The 23103-nt window shown below is 41.0% G+C and overlaps 2 protein-coding genes across 4 annotated transcripts; one reads left to right on the forward strand and one right to left on the reverse strand.

The window, feature by feature from the left end:
- Positions 1–425: 425 nt before the first annotated feature.
- On the forward strand, positions 426–6050 carry LOC139661732 (sodium/potassium/calcium exchanger 3-like). The gene is made up of 10 exons (XM_071540292.1): positions 426–436; positions 911–964; positions 1091–1230; positions 1729–1895; positions 2009–2270; positions 2708–2874; positions 4431–4545; positions 4668–4780; positions 4993–5058; positions 5940–6050. Exons 1-10 carry the CDS (start codon positions 426–428, stop codon positions 6048–6050), a joined length of 1206 nt encoding a protein of 401 aa, XP_071396393.1.
- A 5139-nt stretch (positions 6051–11189) lies between these two features.
- dpf2 (double PHD fingers 2) lies at positions 11190–21925 on the reverse strand. Of its 3 annotated transcripts, XM_071540279.1 has the most exons (12): positions 21875–21925; positions 19873–20033; positions 19146–19253; positions 18574–18752; positions 17916–18008; positions 17498–17579; positions 16875–16916; positions 15228–15371; positions 14985–15116; positions 14744–14856; positions 14482–14563; positions 11190–13943 (listed from the first exon to the last, which is right to left on the reverse strand). In XM_071540279.1, the coding sequence occupies exons 1-12, from the start codon at positions 21904–21906 to the stop codon at positions 13861–13863; spliced, it is 1251 nt and encodes a 416-aa protein (XP_071396380.1). In that variant the 5' UTR covers positions 21907–21925; the 3' UTR covers positions 11190–13860. The 3 variants fall into 3 exon arrangements, with proteins under 3 accessions (XP_071396380.1, XP_071396379.1, XP_071396381.1); XM_071540278.1 differs by lacking the exon at positions 16875–16916 and having other exon boundaries at positions 15234–15371; XM_071540280.1 differs by lacking the exon at positions 16875–16916.
- Between the last annotated feature and the right edge of the window lie 1178 nt (positions 21926–23103).

Below are 23103 nucleotides of genomic sequence, written 5' to 3' on the forward strand. Positions count from 1 at the left end.
ACTGTTTTGCCGAATACAATTTAGCAGATTCGTGATTCGGTTTAGTTTGCCAATTGATTGCATGCTCTGAATATCTGAGAGGTCTGCGCCCACATGCATGCAGCAGTGTGTGTAGTCATCTATTGGCTGTTTACACAGGTACTTCTGGAGTTCAGTTTTAGGATTGGAGAGTTGTTGTGTTTGTTGCTCCAGTTCTGTGATTTGTTCAGTCAGTGCCCTTTGTGTTGTATTTGTATTTTGTTTGGATTGAATGTGCACACTATAACCGTTGCACATTTTTAGAAAGAATAAGATGGTTCATAGAGAGTTCATAAACAGTGATTCTGGTTTAGGATATAAGGATCTTGAAATGATTGCATTTTACATTACATTACATTTTAGGCAACAGTAGAATAAGCTTGAATTCCACCACCAAAAATCAAGGAATGGTGATGAGGTGAGAGTGCTAGGAAAATAAAAAAAAGAGAGGATTTTTAGAGTAAGTACAGTAGAGGAGAGGAATATGTTTCAACTTGCCTTCAACTTGGTTACAATTCCTGTGTTTTGATCATCTCTTAATAGCTGGATTATAGAAGGGGGGAGATGCTGTGAATATTAATTATGAATTCATGCATTGTATTCTCAGACTGGGCAACAATGAATACAAGAGGTGTTGTGCTATATGAGATCATTAATGATCCCAAAATGAATGATATTTAACATGATCAGCATGTCTGCACTTATATTGATCTAATAATCAAAGGCATAACAGGCAGGACTAGCAGTCGACTCATCAATTACTGTGGAAGAGGTTGACTGACATTTCCAGCTGTAACTTTGGTGTAGGTATTGATTAAATTTGTGGCTCAACACTGAGATCGAACTTTAGTCAGAGTTGAGTCTAATCCAAATTTACTGTTTGTGTTTGCAGGTGGGAATCCCTGCTCCTCATGTCCATGTATGGAGTCTATATTCTAATCATGAAGTGAGTTTGCTGAATACCAAACCCTCACCATACTGTACCTCCACAGTTGTCCAAATTCTGACGAAGGTCAAGCCCTGTGTATTGCACATGCAGATGTAAGGAAACAGTAGTGCTGTTTGGTTGCAGGTTCAACTCCCAGCTCCTGGGGTTTGTGATGCATCAGTTCAGGAGCGGCAGGCCGTGCTGCTTCGGGTCCGACGAGAGAGACGAGAAGATGGGAGACGAGGCCGCTGCTTGCAACACCTCCATGGTGCTTCTTAGTAAAGGTCTAGTCTGAAATCCTTACTGTGTCTGTCTCTGATGCTGTCAGTGGCCTCACTCATGAGGCTGTAGCTATGTGGCTTTTTAAGTTGAGACTAATGGTATGTTCACCTTACCGGCTACAAAAGCTACAAAATGGTCTGTCAAGCTACATTGGTGCCAATGGAGCAGAAAAGTGTTGCCCAGCTGTTCGTTGATGCTTCATACCGTCATCATGTTGGGAGCAGCAACTAACAAAGTCCAATGTATTATCTGTTACATATTGCTGTTGTCATGTGGAAACCTTGTAGCTCTAATTTAGGTGATTTTCATATTTTAACTTTAATTGAAGGATTACATGTTCCTCTGTGGTTTGAGAAAATACTGCAACCATTGGGCTTTTGAAACCCTTTAAAACTGGATAAACTCTGAAGTGCATGGTGGTCAAGCTAAAAACAATGCTATTTTTCTCAGATCCTGTTGAGGTTTTTAAGGTTTTTACCCAACACCCTTACACTGTGCAGGCCAAGCTCATGGTCAGGATCCTCAGCCGGTCATGATGGTGGATGAGCTTCTCATCCTCAACCCCCACCAGCTGTCCTTCTCTGAGGCGGGCCTGCGCATCATGATCACCCCCCACTTCTCCCCCCGCACCAGGCTCTCCATGGCAGGACGCATGGTCATCAGTGAGGTACTTGACACAGACATCAGACATTATAACATGATCCAGTTGGGACAGTACACCAAAAAGACAGCTGTCCGCTCTCTACAGTCTATCTATCCTCTCTCTCTCTCCTCTCACAGAGACAGAGGTTGATCAGGAGTCCGAAGAGCCAGCTGGACGGCGAGGCCGGCCCTGGGTCCAGAGTGGGGTCGACCAACAACAGTCTGAAGAGGACGGGCTCTTGCGGTCTAGAGAACGGGGGCGGCGTGGAGAGGCAGGCTCCCGACGGGAGAGCTGGGATCGGGGATGGAGAGGCGGGAGAGAAGCCGGGGGTCGAGGTTTGCCAGCTAGAGGAAGAGGAGGATGATGAAGACGGGCCTTTCAGTCCTGTGCGCATACCAGGTGAGGATGTCCCGCACTCGGCCTGGCTTGATTATTACAGCCTTAAAGGTGCGTTAAGTATGATTTTGATAGGGTTGTTGATCAGTACCAAAGATTCAACAATTACTTACCAAGCACTGAGATTTCTGGCTTCCAAAACTCACTTTTTGGCTCATACTGTGTTTTGAAACGATTCCCCATTAGACATTTCTGTTGGACCTCTGCTATAATTAGCTATCTTACTCATCGCTATTGTGAAAATGTGACTTTATTATTCATGTAAATTACAGGCCACTGTAAGCTGTGCAATATTGTTGTCATAGATCACTTAATGCCTCTTTAAATGTCTCCATGTACTGCTGTTTGTCCATCAGAGTAAACAGACTTAGTTTATTTCCTCAGTCAAAGATAGATTGAATACCTCACTGTGACTGACGCTGTGCTCCTCTGTGCCGCAGGTGGCTGCTGTGCACGGGTGAAGTGGGTGATCTCTTGGCCCCTGGGCCTCCTGCTCTACTGCACTGTGCCTAACTGTGTTCTGCCACGCTGGCACCGCTGGTTCATGGTCACCTTTTTGGCCTCCACCCTGTGGATCGCCATGTTCTCCTACCTCATGGTGTGGATGGTAAGGAGGCAGGACTTGTAAGAATCACATGATCACTACAAATGCTCGCTTCGGCTGGTTGGTGCTCCATTACAATTTACAATTTACAATTTCACATTTGGCAGACGCTTTTATCCAAAGCGACTTACACATGAGATTTGCATACAACACAAGCAAGTTTCTAGATAGGAGAGAACAACGAGAGTAAGTGCTATAGAGCTAAGTTCTGGTCCAACAGGACAAAGGTGCTACGAGACAGTGCAACAAGCTAAGTTCTGGTCCAACAGGACATAGGTGCTACGAGGGAGTGCTACAAGGCAGTGCTATGAGGTAATGCATAGAGTGCATCAATTTGTTTTTTTTGTTTTGTTTTTTTTTTTATGAAAGGAGGTATTCTCTAAAGAGCTGGGTCTTTAGCCTTTTCTTAAGGATAGAGAGGGATTCTGCGGATCGAATGGAGTTTGGCAACTCGTTCCACCACCGGGGAACCACAGAAGAGAAGAGTCTGGCTAGAGACTTAGGGCCTTGCTGTGGTGGCAGCACCAGGCGCCGCTCCATGGCAGAGCGTAGTGAGCGGGAGGGAGCGTAGACCTGAATGAGGGAGTTCCATTACAAAGTACTCACCTCTGGACAGATTGCGTAAGTTTGAAACCTTGTCTCAAAAGAGCCCAGTCTGTATTCATACAGTATGTGCTGGTACAAAGAACCTAATGGGTAATTCCATTTGTAGTTTTTAGATTCCCAGATCATATAAGTTAGTATATGAAGTGTAACATATATCTTTTCTTTAAGTCTCAGAAACCAACCAGCCAAGTTAGGTTGAAGGTTTAACAGAGCCTGAGCCAAGACTGATCTTTGTTCCTTTTTGTATTTTGGTGTATTTTGTAAATGGGTGAACTTTGCGATCAGGGATATGTCACTGAATAATTATTGAAAACAATATAACTGATTCAGATGTATCTGTAGCAGAGTAGCAGCCTTTTTGTTTAGTCCAGTAACATCTTTAGTAGGTTTATTTGGTATTGTCCATCCACACTATCTGCACACTTTACATGTAAAACTGCAAGAATTGTTTTATCCATTAGTATTAAGTAAGTAGTAATTTCACCAGGTGAAACCAATGGTGTGTTACAATGTCTACATGGCATTTGAACTTTGAAATTTGAAATGCAGTGTGAGGTGTGCAGTCCAGACCGCAGAGAGCTAGAGCAAATAAACAAATTCCTCTTTAAAATGTTTCCATTTGTACCTGTATTTTTTGGACAATGGATTCTGGTCTTTATTTAAAGGAGATATCGGCAGTCCAGTGATCATACTGTTTTAACTGTGAAAATATTAAGATAAAATGTGAAACTAAACACAAAACAAATATTAACAGTGCAAGCACAAATGCTCCACTCTGAAATACTTTGTACAGTCAAATTTGCAGCTTAACTGTTTCTGCAGTATCTAGCAACAATATGCTCAAAGTGAGTTTTGTATTGCAACATTTTCTTTCTTATAATTCTGATTTGATGGAGTGCTTGTTTGCAAGCTTGCTGAGTGACTTGATCTTACTGTGTTAATGTCTCTGTCAGGTCACCATCATCAGCTACACACTAGGCATCCCAGACTACATCATGGGCATCACATTCCTGGCAGCCGGTACCAGCGTGCCAGACTGCATGGCGAGTCTCATCGTGGCTCGACAAGGTAACAAGTGGAAACTCTTTATTCTGAGCCTCCGACTCAAAACCGTTTACCCATTCTCTCTCTGCGGTGTAAACACTCACAAAGGCACTTTTATAGTTTAGTGTTTCTCTGTCTCTTTCCAGGCATGGGGGACATGGCGGTGTCTAACTCCATAGGCAGTAATATCTTTGACATCCTGCTGGGTTTGGGTTTCCCCTGGGCTTTGCGTACCCTTGTGGTGGACCATGGATCATCAGTAGGCACACACACTTTGTCCCCCTACTGTCCTGTTCCCCTTCTCTCTTTGACCGTCTTGGTTTATGGAGGCGTGTGTGTGTGTGTGTGTGTGTGTGTGTGTGTGTGAGAGAGAGAAAGAAAGACAGTGGAAGAAGTATAGAAGCAGGGATTTCAGTTTCTGAGCTATATCAGATGGTTGTACAGCTGTGACACCACTGCTCTTTTCCACAGGTCTTCATAAATAACAAAGGACTGGTGTATTCTGTCGTCCTGCTGCTGGCTTCTGTCTTCCTGACGGTGAGAGAATAAAATTGACCAAATTTTGCTCACATGTCTGCTGGGTGTTCATCTTTGTCGGCAGGCGAAATAGTTCCACATTTCGCTCCTGGCTCCGGTTTTGTCAACCAGCTTAGGTGGATTTGGATTCAATTCAAGATGTGGTGGGCTGTTTTATGCTGTCGCCATGTTTTCAGCTGTTGGATTTATTACTAACTGGAAACACGTGGGTCTGTCACGTGTTTCAAGGGTAACCGGTCCAGTGTGAAAGGGCTATTGGTCAAAATACAAAAATAGTGTATTGTATAGCAGAAACTGAAGCAGTTTCATCAGTTTCTGGAATGTTTTGACTGTGTGATATTACATTTTGGAAATATAAAACCTATTTTTTATTTTGGTTGATTACTGTTAGCATTGTACAGGTTATCTGTAGGTCCTTAAAAGCGCTTAGTATAAAACATCTAAATTTGAGGCCTTTAAAAGTATTAAAATGTTTTTAAATCCAGTTATTAGAGGTGTAATGTTTTTCACCATGTAATAAAAGGTGTCTCTGTGCTGCATGTCCACTCTTAGATTAATACAGAACAGGGTCAGTAGTACAGTATGTATCCTATCTCCCTTTACAATTCATTTTCTGGTGTCCTTTTTCTTACACTGCCCATTTATTTTAGAACCTTCATTAGCTGTGATTAATCAGAAATAAGCTTGTTTTGACAGATTTTTGTTTCTTAATTTTGGTCTTTAGATTGGTCTTAAATTCAGTTCCAGGTAGCTTTTAAAAGGTCTTAAAACCTCATAAAATGTGTCATTTTGAAACCTGCAGACACCCTGTAGTAATATTTCTCACTGCTCTCTTTCCTCTCTCCTCCTTTCCTCTCTCCGTCCCGCCTCGCTGGCTGCAGGTGATGAGTGTCCATCTGAACCACTGGAGGCTGGATCGCCGGCTGGGCCTGGGTCTGATGTTCCTCTATGCCATCTTCCTGCTCTGCTCCATCCTCTTTGGGCAGATGTGAGGCCTTAAGGTCAAAGGTCAACCCTGTAGGTTCTTCCTGTTAGACGCCAAGCTGAGTAACCTACCTGTCTGCCACACGTCCTCTTTCCTCAAGCCAAAAAAAAACAAAAGAGTGACAGCGATGTTGTGTACTGTACCATGTGAGAGTTGATGTGCACCACTGTAGGATACGCTAGGGTGACGTTGTTCACATGCAACGACACAGACACACAGAGTCTTTTATCAATAGCAAAGTGTTTCTATTCGTACAGTGCAGTGTTTAAAGGCGGTCAGACATGAGCCTTTCAGTGGGTGATAGATAGAGAAATAGAGAGAGTGGCTTATCCAAAATAATCATGACATGGCAGATGGAAGCAGCAAATTTGGTTGACATGTTTATTGAGAGACACTCAAAAAAAAGATCTCAAACAGAAAGTGACATATAGCAAAATAAAATACCATATCTGGTAAAATACCAGATCAACGCACTCCTGTGACTGTGTAACAGTTCATTTATTTTAACGGCAACTAAAAGTCACCACTCACACAGTACATGAACTATATTGCTTGGTGGAAGAATAACATGTTGTTATTGATTACATCTATAGGATTTATTAAGCAGGTTTCTTCTTTTTTTGTTTTTATAAACGGTGTGTTACCGCCGTTTCATAAAAGCAGTAAGCCATAAGAGGCTGAACTTTACAGTGATTTTAGAAGCTCAGAGGGTTTTAATTGTAATTGTCTTAAAACACAATACTTACAATATTAGATTTTGCACATGAAATTAAATGTCAACATCCAGTGCAGTGAGCAGAACTCCTAGTCTTCATGACACGTCTTAATATGCAAGCAGGGCCTCATCTTTTTTTAGCGTTATAGCTTCCTGTTGCTGCAGCTTTATTTTTATCTTTTCCTCTGAGTCAGCTAGGTTTTTTTTTGTTTTTTTTGAATTCCCAAGTTCTGAATTCTGCTGCAGCGTTTATGAGATAAAAGAGTGAAGTTCACAAGTAGGGGGAGTTATCTAGCTAGGGTTGGACGAGAGGAATTTAAATGCTTTCTAAATCCTTGTTCAAGCCACAAGATGTCTAGCGGGACACACCAAATTAATTACAGGATAGCTAGCTAGATGACCTTTATCAGCATCACTGCGAACAAAGGCCTTTTCCAGTAGAAAGAAGGCGTAATGACATATCTCCTCCACTGCTGAACCCCTATAGTTTCTGTTGCTATGGAACATTCACCATACTGAACTTTACTGACAACACCAATCAAATTCTAACAAAAAAAATTGCACATGATCTTGTAGAGCAGCATGCACACTGGCAGCACACAGAGCTGCAGTTGTGATTTATTGTAGGGGGAATGCACCGTTACAGGCAGAATATCCAATGAAAACCCTGTTTGGCTCAAATACAGAACAAATTATGTCTTCAAAACCAGTCAGGGACCAGACTTCTGAGAAGAGGCTGAAATAAAAGGCTGTCATGGGGAAAAAAGGGTCTGGTCACCTTAGATATCGTTTAGAAATGCAATTGAAGGCTCAAAGGATTATACTTTACCTTTCTTAGGATACTTACCTGAGGGCTTTCAGAAATTTGGCCTATTTGAAATGTTGCCGTCATTTTGGTGACCATCTTACATTTTACCACAAAAATAGCTTTACAGCAAATTCAAAGTTTGAATGTTTGAGTCTTTTCAAGGATGGACTGATAGAAAAACGATTGAGATGAAAAAAAAAAAAGCCTACATTTTATCTGCCATGTCGTGATTTGGCCTGTTTTTCCAGATAAGACACTCTAATAAAACTAGCAGATTAATCTTATCGTCTCTTGGCCTTAGGTTTCAATACCCTTGTATGTTTTGAATGTACACCCTAGCTGAATTTACCATGTCGTGTGGAAATATTTACATGCGTACAAATGTAGCAGGCAGCACTGAATTACAGCGAAGAACCTCTGAACGGACGGTGAGGCGCAGCAGTCGTGAGAATAAAGGGTCAGAACACCATTAGAATAGAAAATATTCATATGAGATGCACATTATTGTGACAACATTTTGATGATTTTCGCCTCACTACTTATAAGCAAGTATTGGTACAACTAAATGTACGTAAAGAGATTAACATAGTGTTACAGTATTTTTAGAGGTTTAATATTACTATCAAATCTAATATATAATGTGCTTCTATGAGTGTCACCAACTTTGATAACTTTGAGTGCGGGTCTGTTGTGATAGTTCACGTTTAGGTACGACAATCGATGTTTGTATGGTTTCTTGGACATTTTAAAGAGATTCGCTTTGGTGGAACATTTTCACTTTTTAGCACACAGCTCCATCAGGACAGCAGCAGGAAATCTACCGCAGCATCTGCCATAACACACACATACATACATAAATGTTGTGTGTGTGTGTGTTTATGTTATGGGAGATACTGCTGTAGATTGCCTGCTGCTGCTGTTCTGTTCTTATATAAAAAGTAATAAAACGTAGGAGCCTGGACACAATCAGATAATACAATCTGCATTTACTTTGACATGTTTGTGTGAGGAGGATGATTTGTAGAGCGGTGAGTCTGCCTGTGTCCCTTCAGAAACTCCTACAGAGCTGCTGCATGTGCACCAAAAAGAGTAAATGTCCCACCAAAGGGATGGAGGGAGTTTTTCCGAATTGCTGTATAATTATTATTGTCTACAAGACAATACTTTTTACTGTTTGTAAATGTTAAATATTTTACATAGTTTTACAACAATGAATGTCTGACAGAGACTAGTTTTGTGGTGTTTTTGATATTTTTTATGAAAATAGAGTAGGCTTACTTGTGAATATCATTTAATGTAACAGAATGAATGCATATTTTTGTCAATTTGTTCAGTGGAATTAATGAAGACTGTAACCTCTGACTAGCACTCCATATGTTATGAATTCTTTTTAGCACTAAAAATCAGATTTCAATATTGATTCATTCACACACTTTACCTTTATTTATGCAGGGGAACGCACCGAAAGCAAGCTCATGTTTGCAGGTGCTCCCTTCGCACAGGGTTAAAAGTTAAACAATATGAGAAAAAGAGATTATTCAATCTAAAGCAAAATAATTAAAAACACAAAAATACACAGAGCAGACAATAGTGCAGTGGAATTTAACAACACTTTGTCTACAAGACTCACATACATTTTTCAGGGTGGAAATAGTTCATCTACTATTTTCCTGAAGTTTGATTTGCTATTTCTAAGGTGCATAATGGCTACAAGCTGTATTCCCCAGATCCATACTGATGCAGTGGCTATTAAAATTATTCACCCCATTGACTTTTTCAAATTTACAAAATTAGCTCAGAATACATTTATTTGGTCATTTCGGTGTAGAATGCACACAGAGTGCTTTTTCTATCAAAGCAGGGAACAAATTCCAATTAATGTTAAAGTTAAAAATTCCAGCAACATGAAGTATTCATCCATTTAGCATACATTATTCATACTTCATCTTTTGCCTACTGTTAGACATTTTGAAAATATTTTCCTATCAAATTTGCTCAAATGTGATCTTGCCAAGGAGTCTTACATATTGAAACTTTTCAATATCCTTTCTTTATTGACTTCCAGAGTAAAATTAGAGAGGATAAAGCACACTGACAGTCAAGCTTAAAGTTTTTAAAAAGCCGATCTCATTGACCATAAACTGAGATTCCTTTTCATCCCTCCAAAAAGCCCTTCGTCTCAGTGTTTTGGACTCACACATCCTTACCATCCTTATCCCAGTTATTACATATCCTCAACAACCTTACATGTTGCCACGGGATGACTCAAAGCGGCCTTGATGGGGCATGCTGCTAACTGGTTCTTTCACAAAACTGGTATGAAAGCTAAAGGCCTACTGAGCATCATGGCTACGCAGAGACACAAGAGCACCGAACCAAAACAGGTGAATTCCAGCACCATGTGGTTTCAAAGCACACTCAAAGAATGTTCTTCCTTCTTAAAGGTTAATTCTGTTGTGATGTTGGAGGTAAAAAGACATTTTAGAGTTGAGATTTATTGCTTAGAGGTCGTCTTGGATCGTAGAGGACTGTTGTATCTTGGAGTGCAATAAAAAAAAATTGTGCAATAACAATCCATCTATTTCGGTCCTTATTTTCTTAAAGGGAGGTAGTGATAGATTGAATGAATGGAAGTGCAGCTCCGGTCTTTCGATGCTGCTGAGTGATTAAAAAGTGGACCGATAGTGCCATCTAATGGAGAAGTAGGTCATAACAATCGAGTGAAATGCTATACAGACTCCCCATGGCCTTACCTGCCTTTCCCACTACAGCATACATACATACATACATACATACAGTATATCACCTGTAGCAAGCTGACTTCACATCATTTTCTCCCAGGATTCAGCAGTTCCAGGCCTGCTGCTTTCTTATTAATCACTCAGTCGCTGCTGTCAAACTGTTTTCAACGCAAACAGAAGCCCATAGATGAAGATAGAGCCTTGTCATCACTTTATCATATACACACACACACACACAGTCACAGTCAACATGCACAATCCTGATTGTTTGTACGGAAACCTGACATTCTCATCTCTATTTATTTTTGGATACAGCAAAGTAATGGGGAGAGGGAAAACAAATTGGTTATTGTGGATCTTTTTTTTTTTTACATCATGCCATGAAATTGGATTTATAACACTAACATTTGTTATAGTGTAGTTTTGAGACAATGAGCAATCAAGTTTTTACTTCTCAGACAGCAAAACTTTTTAACATGGCCAAATTGCAGAAGGAAGTCTTCCATTCTCCGTTCAACAATTCTACTCAGAGTTATTACTTTGAGCGCTGCACTGATAAAACCTTAGCTCTGATTGAAAAGTGAACATATTTCAAACATGAAAGAATGTTTCTGTAGTAAAATTAGACTATAAAAACAATGGCATTGAATACTGTTGCTTCAAATTTAGCACATTATCTCATGCTACAAAAAAGGTTTCAAAATGCTCATCTCCTCAGTGCGTTCTATATTAAGATCTATTCTTATCTTTACTATCCCAACCTCCATCATTCATTTCCGCAAATGGTGCTTCACAGATCGGTAAACTGACGGTAAACGCTCATATCACTTTTACGTGTATGAGAAAAAAACCCCACAAAAACACAACAGCAAGTTAGTGCCTAGTATTTTATTTTCCTGGGAAAAGACAAGTTTTGTACAATAAAGAAAACATTCCATCACAATCCAAATTAAAGTGAAAATCCACCCTAAGAGAATTCACCTACTGTGTCACCCTATGATCTTAGGTTAAATAATATTTGTTGTCATGAACAATTCTCTCCCAAAGCAAGAGACCAGATAGCCAAGACCAGAATAAGTTATATATGCACATGGTGACGCTCCCATTGCAGTTAACAGTGAAATCTGTTGTTTTTGCTTCAACGGCAGAACTTCCTTCTTGTTTATGGTTTTCCTCTCAGTCCGACACCAACTGAGAAGGTGATGTAAGAGGTACGGACAACTATTTGACTATGAATTGAAGACTTTATTGGCTCATACAGTGATTGTTTGAGCATTTATGTTAAAATGAGCTTTATGACATTATAATCCTGGGATTTATGAGGCATGAAAATGTGTTAATTTCCCTATAAAAATCACCCATGATACTGTCACTGTGTCCATAATTAGTTTCCCATTCATTATCAATGGAGCAGCTCCAGAATTTGCCTCATAAAGATATCAAGAGTTTGGCTCTCTTGTCTGTAGCTTTGAAAGAGAAGTTTTCATGTTTACAAACCTGGACTGAACTGTCCAGGATCACAGGATTAACTAGAAAGCAACTTCCTTTTAAGTCCCAAAATGTTCCACATCAGTTAAGCAAATATTGATGAATACAAAAACAACCAAAACAGTAAAATATCCTAATAGCCGCTGTTTCTAAAACAGGAAGTTTAAAATGTGATGAGAAAATAAAACAAGTTATATTTGCGTAATGCTTTAGTAATTGTTAGTTGGCTATTGAAATAACATGATAGCACGGTTAATTTATATTACACCACTTCCCAACACCTTTGCCAAACCTAACGCCGAGAAAACTACTTAGCATGTGAGAGTGCAGACAACTACTGAGCATGCACTTGTTTGATTGTAGAATATGCAGTCATTAAAGCAGACACTGCATCTGTCATAACTAGTTATCCTTCTGCCTTTGCCCCATCTATCTACAGGATGGATCAACCCTTTAAATACTGTTACTGTTTGAGGTAAAATAACTGCTTAGCAGTTCAGCCAGACTTTTTCATTAAGCCCTGCCACAGAGGGAAACCATTGCATAATAAAACTATGAAAGCAGTGACAAAAAACAGGTGTCTCTCCATAAGACCACACATGTACACATTATACAATCTTTCTAAAATATGGAGTTTCATAAACCATTCACAATTGTCATCATAGGCCCCTATCTGTGATAGCATTTTCTGAGAAAGAAAATTTACAGTATAGCACATTATCTGCCAACAGAGCCTAAAGCGCTCTGCCGGGAGTCCCTGTCATCCCAACTTCTGACAAGAGCTCTTATATTGCTTTTACACTCTCCGCAATCGACCATCTGAGAGGTCGCATAGACATCTAATACATGAAAATAATCTAGCGGTGCATCAACATCAACAGATTTTGGATGTGGTCAAAGTGTACATGATCAGCAAACTGCTAGAACACAGCGATGGAGGCTTTATATCCCTTTACCTGGCTGACAATGCAAATAAGAATTTGTGCTTAATTCACTGGACTGGCAAAATTATAATAATAATAATGATAATAATAATAATAATAAAGTAGGCCTAGGTCTGTACATTAAGGACAATTTTTCATTTCAGGACCAGCAGCAGGTCTTCTTTGTCACACTGCAGTTCTACAGGACAAGTGACGAGCCAGTGAAGACAGTTCAAAAAGGCAAAAAAAGGCTGAAGGAAACATGGGATTCACATGTGTGTGTATCCACGCCTCGAACTGAGCTCCATCAGCACACAAGCTGAGCTAACCTTGACAATCCGTAGAGTCGACTACTGGAGCGACTCAACCTCCTAAAATTCCTTCACCTTTTGGAGCCTTATTGACAAGAATGTCAGTACCTATTTTTGGTTTTGCGTCTGGGCCGCTGTGTGGCCGGCGGCTGTGGGTGGGATGGAGCATCGTTTACGTACAGTCTCAGAAAATCCCTTTAGTTCTATCAAACTAATCTCTTTTCTGAATATCAGCACTGCTACAATAGAAAATGTGGCTATGGATTATTTTTCCATAATGATGAAAGATGGGCACTAATAAAAAGACCATAACATGACCATTCTCTTTCCAACTTGTGTACATAATTCACACCATTATATGCCATACAAATATATAAATATTAAAAAATGTCTCTTTTATGATGAGCAAGCGTTGGCATGCTACTTGATTCCATCGAGCTGTGTTTCTGCTCTAGTCGCAAAATCAATACATTGCAGGATAGAGGCAGGATTTTAGCAAGTATGTGCAGGTATGTGTGTAAAAAAAACAAAAAAACAGGATGTGATAATTTGGCTATTTATGCTGTGTATCTGGGTGTAATTGAGTACTGCTCAAATTGGCTGTATGGCAAAGATTTGAAAATAAAAATCTGTGGGACTGAATGTGAGCTTGGAACTGTGTAACAGTCATATATGAAGCAAATTGAGGCCAGTTTGGTAAGTTATACTTCCCTTTTCACAATTCATCTTCTCTTCTGCAACACTCCCTCCTAGGTCAGCTTGTCAGGAGAGGTATCGTTCTTGAACCATGCTGCTGCGGGACGGTGGTGAGTGTGTGCAGGTGGGTGGCCATCATGATGGGGGGGCGTTCTGGTTCTGGTATATGGATGCCTTGTCTTTCAAAAGGTCCAAACATAGATGACAGCTCCAGCTCCCTGGTGCCAAAATGACAGAAACCATTATTAGTGTCATCATTGTTTAAGAAAGATCTGTCCTGATGTTGCTGTTGTTAATTTTGGCCTTGGCTAACTACGTTATTTGACCCATGAGATCGTAGCACAAAATAGGTCTGTTGGTGCCCCACTCATTTGTTTATAAAGGACACTGGTAATACAAAAGGCTAATTCATTTTCTGAAGATTTAGAACTGTACAGTACAGTACACAGACGAATTTCAGAGTTGCTGACACACCTTTGTATTAGTCAGGCTTAAGAGGTTCTGAGTTGAAATGTTGCACAAGTTAAGCTTACTTGGGTGCAACATTTAGTATACAGGTATTTTTTTCCTTTGCTCAGAAGTGACTTTATAGAGTTTTTACCCTACACCTAAGATCCAGCTCTCCTTGGGATAGGCATAAACCATTTTCTACGGACTGAAACACTATTTTGTTTTTACTAAAATCTTGTATAAGTCAGGTTTAAGAAGCATTGACCAATAAAACCACATATTTCATATGTCATGCAGCAGACTTACCCTCTGGAGGTTCAGACATGGGTGGGCTGAGGCAGTACATGTGGTAACCTCTGTCACAGTCGTCACAGAACAGAAGCTGATCCTAGAGGAAAGGGACAACAAGCACATTTTACCCTGCAGACTTCAGCACTCTGTCCATACTAACCTATTAAAGTTACGCTGAAACATCCCATTGGTACAGTGATTATATTTGCATATAATATATGTTCTGAAACCATGAGACTGAGGTGTTTGTGTGACTGGGTCTTGCAGGTAAACTCACGTCGTTCTCTGAAGTGCCGCACATATTGCAGCATTTGCACTCTATGCACTGCCAGCGGTAAGTCTTCACAGCGGCCATCATTACTGGAGTGAACTGCAGGCAGGAGGGGTGACCTGCATTGGGGAGAATATATGAAAATGAAAATATGAAAATAATATGAAAATATGTTGCGGTCATTCACACTCATAAGGCTGCATGGATAGATGGGCTTTCTCTCCTGCAGCTGCTCTGTTCGACCCACCTGAGCGCCCACAGTCAGAGCAGGACACCAGCTCTTCTGACTGGCCCGTCTTGTGGTTGGTTTTGGAGTCTCCCAGGCAGAAATCGCAGTAATTATTCGGCAACGCAAGACCGTCGGGGCCTTTCTTGGGAGCTGAGAAGGGAGATGGAAACAACCGACGAGCAGATGCGTCCAGTTACTCAGAAGTCCAGCGAAACAACATACTGTGACTGTAGAGACTGGGACTCTCCTCTGACCCGCTGCACTTACTTTTCGGTTCTTCAGGTACGGGCGGGGCCGGCTCGCTGATCTCCATCTCCTCCTTCTCCTCCCCTTCCTCCTCAGCCAGGTGGGAGTGGGCGTAGTGGTAGCTCAGGCCGGGACGGTTCTTGTAGCGCTTCCCACAGACTGCCACCAAAACCATAAAACACAACATGTATGAAAACAAAGAATGCGTGAGTAAATTCCATATTTCACATACAGTCGGTTGTGAAACTAATGGAGCAAAAGGGGTGACTGCTTCTTTCTGCTGCTATCATGACATTTTTATTTCTGACCAAAGGAATAAGAATAACAGAAACACTAACATTTCTATTGTCCAGATGTGTTTTGTGTTTGTTGGCCATCTTGTATGATAACACAAGGGTTTGTGGGACATCAAGCACTTTGGTGAGCCTAAACTACCATATTCTTGTATTTTGATAATCAATAGATTGTTTTATATATGCATGAGCCTGGTCTATTCAAACATTTAACACTGACAGAGGGGAAAAGTATATCACATCATTCCAGATACCAGTAAAGAATGTGCAAGTATTTTTTTTGTTATGTATAATAGGCAGATAGATTAAGAGCCCCAACTGGCTGCAGTGGTGACAGGGACGATTGCTTCCACAGCACCTTCATTCTTTCCTACTGTGCTTTTTATGTTTCCTAATGGCAGATGTAAGTTCCACTAATTAGAATAAATATTCTATAAAACATCAGTAGAGCCTGAAGTGTGCTAAGTGTGTCTAAGGAGGATTCATGGACGTCAGAATGAAGAGAGGACAAAGATGCCACTGTGTTACCGTTGTCACAGGGCTTCTCTGAGGTTTATCATGAGATGAGCCACTTCCTCTTTCACTTCCACACTTTTCCTTTCTCTCTCGCTCAAACAGAGACGCAGTCGTTCACTCTCATTTTCACTTCCTCAATGGCTAACATCCTGTTTCTTCAACGGTTAACCGAACTCTCTGGGTCAGCGCTCTGTTCAGACTGTCTTTTAAAGAGGCAGCTAGTCACATGCGAGGCGACAGCGTACAGCGGCAGCCAGATTCATACTCTGCAAGGTGAAGACATTGCTCCCGCACACACGCACTCATACATGTAGGATTCCCACAGCGCAGACAAATGTCAAAAACTGGTTCAAAACCAAAGCAGAGGCACCATTTCGCTCTAAAACATGGGGAGTGGAATAAGACTGGACAGGATGCAGAGGTGTTGAGGAGGAATAAAGAATTAAAAAAGCAAGGGAATAAACAGTAATGCAGTCAAATTACACATTCAATTGCGAGACAAAAGACAAAGTAGGCAACAAGGGTCCAGCAGCCTCTAGTTAATCTACATCTGTAAGGAGTTTAGGGTCAGACTGGCAAAGGAAAAGAAAACTTGCCTGACCCAAAACTGATCATTAGTTTAGTTAGGGATTATAATGTGGTGTTGACTTCTTCTAAAGCTGGTTGATCAAATTTCAATAAATGGCCAATTGATTGAAGTTATAATAGTGCAGACTAACACATTAATCTATGAGCTGATCTACACAGAGAGCAATTCTACTTGTTAACACAGACAGAAAAACAAAAAACAAAACAGGCAGTGAAGACAAAAAAGACAGGCAGACTGGAGTAAAAAGGAATGAGAGAAATATACCTCTTTCAGAAGGTTTTGAAATATGCTTTTGTTTGATAGTGTCTGAAAGAGAGAAGAGAGAGAAAGAGACGAGAGAGCACAGACAGAGACTCAGAGAATCAGGCTCATAGACCCACAGAGACTCAAGTGGGGCGGCATCCCGCCTACCCCAGAATTGCAGCTGAAAGTGAAAATGATTCACACAGAGGAAAATAACATTAAGCAATACAGACAGGTAGTTTGAAAACACTGAAGAAGTGGAAGAAACATTTCCCCGCCCATGGAAAACTATGCAATGCAGGTCAAAGTTAAAAGAAATGTATGATATCAGAATGACAAACACAAGAAAATACAGCAGATTTCAGCTTTAGAAAGTGTTAACAAATGGGCCCAGAAGAAGAGCAGAAAGAGGAGGAGATATAGGAGGGGAAGATGATGGAGGGTGAAAGGAGAAGAAGCTAAAGAAGGTGACAAAGAATGAGGAAGAGGGCGACTTGGGTGAAGTCTTGCTTGATTAGTTGCTTCTTAGACTACCAAGATGGTGGACATTGCAGCGCTTTTAGACAGAACTCGCCACTAACTTCTGCAGCGACCCCCGACCCCAGTTCAGTTCACAGGCTGCTTCCTCCCCCCTCTGGACTCACTGTCACAGGCGTACGGCTTGTCTCTGTCCTCCAGCGCCGCCGTGTCCAGCTTCTTCCTGCTGCTGCTGCCCACTCCTCGACCCTGGAGACCAAGACGTTAGGAGAGTCAACTGGGACGCACACATTTTGGGATGTCCTCTTAAAATGGATTCACGTTTGCGATGGGACGATATATCGAAATTCAATATATCGCAATACAAAAATGTGACAATACGTATCATGGGGCAGAAAGAATGAATTGCGATATTAGCTACATTTTATTCTGCTGTAGTAATCACAAATGAAACGGCTTGACCATCACAATTTCACAATCTTTCCATCAAAATTATATTATTATTTGTGGCTCAGAAATCGTTAAACAGATATCGTTAAAAGGTTAGCATATCGTCCCGTCTGTAGTTACCACGGCCTCCCTCACCTTCCCCTTTCCTTTGCCTCTTCTTTTAGGCGTGTCTTCCTCGTAGTCTTCATCATCCAGGTCGTCCAGGAAGTCGTCTGGCTCTAGGATTCTCTGTGTTGACAGGGGAGAGGAGGAGTTGAGGCAGATAAATGTCAGCTGTCAAATGTCAGTGGAAAATGAAATTGTTTTCCTCATCCCACGCTGCTACAACCCCTCCAACCCCCTCTGGGATATGATGTTATTATTATTATGCTGAATTCTCTCAATAGGAACATGATGAGGCCTGTTTGTTCATTATCCCGCCCAGCAGTGGTGGGAGGTTGTGTGCCCCCCCACTTTCCTTTCAGGTGGTATTTGATGCATAACATGTAATTGTAATCCATACATTATAATTGAATGTATTTGATTTGCTTAACTGTCTTTTATTTGATTCATAATGTTTTTATAATGTTTAGCAACTCTCTAAGATGTGGAATTTCACTGAATTTAACGGAATTCAACTCTGTTTTCTGTCATTCCAATTCAATTCCAATTCTGTTTCTATAGAGCTGGGTGACATTCCAATTCCAACTCCAACTCCAAGAATTGACTTGGGATTCACCATGCATTCTCATTTCAATTCATTAATGTCCCCAACCCTGTTTTACACCAAGCTCTAATGCTGAAAACAGCAAACCTTTCTAATGCGGGCTGCGGGGTTCAGGCCTGTGGTTACGTCGCTCAGGTTGGGTTCTTCTTCTGCGCCTCGGAGCTCTGCGGAGCCTCGCTTGTCCAGCGAGTCCCCCTTCAGCAGGGCCTCCAGACTGCTGCCGTCTGATGACACCAGCGCGTCTTTCTTCAAGTTTAAATCTAACTCTAGGAATAAATAACACAAATGAGTTGTATGCAAACAGAACAACAAAACATACATTCCATTCCAAAAAAGCAATTTATACAACGCATAGTTCTGGTCTTCATTCCGACTGGCTCAGTCATGTTCGAAACCATTGCAAAACACCCCATTAACACACCTGTGACCGCATACTGTTAATTCAAATATTAACGCGCTGACTGAAAATCACCACTTATACCAGAACTGGAACTATTTAGCTTTGTTGATGAGCAGCAAATGTATTCATTATTTAATAAAAGATATATCAAACATTTGCATTCTTTTTTCATTATAATGGTGTGTTACTGTGATGCAAAGCCTCTTGGCTGTTAATGGCTAATAGAGTGGTGAAGGAGCAGAGCTAAATCCTGCGGTACCTGGCTTCACAGGAGGGAAGATGAGGCGCGGGTCCTCTGGAGGGTGAACTCTCCGTTTCTTCCTCCACCTCCTGGATGGGTAGGTGTAGAGCTGCCCTGGAGCCATGCCTGAGGCACGGCAGAAAAAGCCTTATTACCACTCCTGTACATGATACTACAGTCAGCTGAAGGGAGAGCTTGACAGTCTTTTTGACACATTGACAGGAAAAGTCTACATTTATCATTTAGTTTCCTTAAAATGGCACTAAGAGGCACAGCTCGTTGCAAACCTGCTTATATTACACTGATCTGCAGTTTGGTACACTGAAAAAAGAAAACCTGGGTATGTTGTATATAAATGATTTTGCTCATTTGAGCTTTTCCAAAGTGTTGATTTTACAAAAATTTTACGTTTAGGCCTTCTTGCCATGTCACTTCACAGAGGTTTTCTCCAGTTCATGAAAGAAAAATCCAAAATAGCTCATGCTATATTTATCCCCTCAATATGCAAACAGTGTCATGTGAGCTTGCTGTTTCTTTTTGCTGTTTTTAGATTATCTTTAAAGATCGTTAAAGATTCTGCTTCACTAGATACCACAAACTTGAGAGGCAAGAGAGAGGGGAAAACATGAAAGATACTAATAATGCCGAGCCATTTTAAGACAACTGAAGGTCAAACGTAGCAACTCTACAGGTTCTGTGTGTGTGTGTGTGTGTGTGTGTGTGTGTGTGTGTGTGTGTGTATCACCTGGTCCCCTGTGTCTCTTTTCCATCCAGATGTAGCAGTTGCTCTGAGCCACACCGGTCTGAGAGTCGAGGAAGGGCATTCGGACGCTTCTCTCGGCACAAAGCCTGGCATTGTAGTTGTGGCATTGCTCCATGGCATCTCTGTAGTACTGCTCTCCCAACCTGAGGGAAACAAAATCGTCATTAGGCTACCTTACAAAGGAGCTAACTGCTTGTCAATGAAACCTTGCCATGCAGAACTTCTACATAGCTCTTCTCCTGGTGAAGTGAGCTTGTTCTATTATAGTTTGAAGCTAAAAATCACCCTGGCCTGTCTAAGTCAAGACCAAAGCAATTCAGACTTCTGATAACTTGGTTTAAAACCCCTTTGTCTTTCTCTGTTGTGCTGGCACCTTGGAAAAGCAGCTCAATAGACAATGTCATTGAACGCCAGACTAAGTCATTAGTGAGAGTGCAACAGCAGGCGCTCTTTTGTTGGTACATCAACAGCCACAAGCTTGGTGGAAAGCACAGTCACAAGTCTGCTGTGTTTTCAACATAAATACACTGGAATAGTGCAGTTTGCCTTTTTCCCCGTCAACAGTATTCAGTAAAGATAAGGGCTGCGGTCTGGAGGTGAGAGAGGCAGACTCATGACAGAAAGATATAGAGTTCAAATCCCAGACTGGCAGGGAAAATCTGGATGTGAAAGTGAATAAGTACTGCTCTGTCACTCAACAACTGCTGCTGCTGTCAAGGTGCCCTTGAGCAAAGCACTGAACCACCAACTGCTCCAATGCACTGGGTCAGGGGTAAGCAGAAGAAGACTGTAGCTGTACTGGGTAGGCCCCAGGTGTGCATCATATGTAGTTGTATGAATGTGCAGCTGGGTGATGCAGAAAAAGAGCTTGCCGATTCAGCTTTCACATTATACTTTTTTTTTTTTCAGTAAATGTTTTATTTGATTGTTTACTAGGGAGAAAGTGAGGAGAGATGGGAGAGGGCAGGGGATGACATGCAGCAAAAGATATAAACAAACCGTTAGAGAAGTTTAAAGCAATACTATTAAACAAATCTCTAAGACAAGGAAAATAAGTGAGCTGTAAGTAGAAGACATGATACAACCAGACACTGTAGAGCTCATGTATAGAAGCACTGGTCTGTTGCTACAACGAATGGCACGATTTGATATCAGATAGGATACAGTTTTAATTTAGCCTAAGGTGTAAAGCTGAGTTTTTAAGATGTTTAAAAGTAATAATCTCTGTCGAGAGGTTGGCAGTTCAGGCTATCACCGGTTACCATGGTAACTAGGAATTTAACTAAAGTGTTATGCCCGAAATTACCGTAAAACACTTAAAGTATACCCTTTAAGAGCCTCTACTGAAACTCCTACACAAATACGGAAGACATCGGAAATGTAAGAAGATAACCAACCGGGCACCAGTCGTTGGAAACAGTAGTCTTTGCCTTATGATTCCTAAGATTTAAGAGTTACAAAGGTGTTGTTAATACAATAACCCTAAGATCAAGAATGGAAAGGCTGATCTTTAAGGTCAATCTTCCATTCATTCTTTACAAGTTGGGCAACCGCCAGCAGTCTAGATTGCGCTACCGTTGGCCAGAATTAGAATCTCCTTAGCCTGTTAGCGAGCAAGCCAACTAGCTACTGTAAGTTACTGGACTAGCATGGTAGCCGCTTGGCTACAAAGACGCCACAAGTTCCTATAATATCTATTCAAATACATTCATGATCAAGTCGATGCATGTTCTATTACACAGGCTTATAATTCAGACATCAGAAACGTCATCTGCGTGTGTGTGCTAACTGTTACACTTCCATTCCAGGCAGGATATGGACAGACATGACGCTCCGACAGCGTTTGCTAACGTTACTAAGTCAGTGTCGAGGTTGGTAAGCTAGCTAGCGACACGGTCAGTCGCTGTATGTGACCGCTATTTAGACCTGACTGCGGTGTGTCACGGCCTGGTGTGTAACGTATGTAGAAAAGTCGAACACTTACAGTTTGACAACATTCTCAACAACAGCTGCCATCTTGCTTTATTACACGGGGAAAGTCGCTGACGGGTGCTGTGTGCCATCAACGTGGACTTGCAGGCAGAAGGGGAAGCGAGGGGACAACCAGCGCCCCCCGGTGAAACACCGGACACATTTACCCGTTGAATAAGACAATATCATTTATCATAAATTAAAGTTAAATTATTTGTTTTATTAAACAAGTCTACAAACTATAATCCGCAACAAATATCACTTCTGTAAAGTCTTGTTATGTTATCGTTAGCATCTTAAAGAAAGTTTTTAACACAGATTGTAGAAAATAATCTGCAAAGTGATTGCGACATCACTGTGACATGATGACATCATGTCTTTTTGGAACCAGTTTACTAGAAGAGTAAAAAGGGTGGAGACAGGATGAAGTTCAAACTAGAGCCTTCAGTGTTGGTTGGGGTTATTTCCAACCAAAACCACATGACTGCAAAACAAGTCAAACTCTAAGAAATTTATGAGAATGACTTGAAGGCAGCAAATGCCCACTAACCAAGAACAGGATTTACACACACTGACAGGATTTAGGCTACACACACTGACACTCATGCATCTTCCTAATGGCACAAAAAAAATCTGCATAAAAGCCCACACTTGAAGAATAGCTATTGTGACTAACTTCTTGTAGAATAAAATATTTAATTTATATTCCTATACAGAGGATGGCCTCAGTCACAGAGTCATATTGAGGTGTGTGGAGTTTGAAGTTGTTCTGCAGCCCAAGACTGGATCCCTTGGTTTTTACACTGAGATCAAATCAGCATCATGTATCACACAATGAACACAAGTGTATTTTTTATTTTTTATATCTTTTTAGCCTAGAGATTCCACAAACCTTTTTGACTGACTTCCCTTAAAAATGCCAAGCAATAACGAGTAAGTTGACATGTATGCTTGGTTCATAATGTCAGGACCCATGAAACACCCTAACAGGCTACATTTCAAACGCTTGCCAATCTGCCTACAAGTCAGCTGCCAGGGCAAAGTTAGCCCGCCTGCTGTAGTGCAGAAAGTCATGGAATAAACTTCTTCTGCTTCATACACAATTGCGGCAGACAAGACAAGTCTCAGCATTGCTGCCCCTTACAGGATAATACACAATCTTACAGTAGCCTAAGTGAGTCAAAATAAAAAAAAAAAATAAAAAAAATCAGAATTGTTACCCAGCTGAACCTTCAAAGATTC

This window comes from Centroberyx affinis, unplaced genomic scaffold (assembly GCF_046629955.1).
Source record: "Centroberyx affinis isolate AG114_WGS23_722 - 3 ecotype Tasmania unplaced genomic scaffold, CSIRO-AGI_Caff_v1 ptg003599l_1, whole genome shotgun sequence".
Lineage (NCBI taxonomy): Eukaryota > Metazoa > Chordata > Actinopteri > Beryciformes > Berycidae > Centroberyx > Centroberyx affinis.

Coding starts and splice junctions, on each gene's coding strand:
- dpf2 (XM_071540279.1), bottom strand. CDS start 21,906: ATGGCAGCTGTTGTTGAGAATGTTGTCAAACT. Junction 18,009..18,573: donor CCGCAGCCCGCATTAGAAAG/GTTTGCTGTTTT, acceptor CTGTCAACACAG/AGAATCCTAGAGCCAGACGA. Junction 15,117..15,227: donor TGAAGAACCGAAAAGTAAGT/GCAGCGGGTCAG, acceptor CTCCCTTCTCAG/CTCCCAAGAAAGGCCCCGAC.
- LOC139661732 (XM_071540292.1), top strand. Junction 1,231..1,728: donor CATGGTGCTTCTTAGTAAAG/GTCTAGTCTGAA, acceptor TACACTGTGCAG/GCCAAGCTCATGGTCAGGAT. Junction 4,781..4,992: donor TGGTGGACCATGGATCATCA/GTAGGCACACAC, acceptor TCTTTTCCACAG/GTCTTCATAAATAACAAAGG.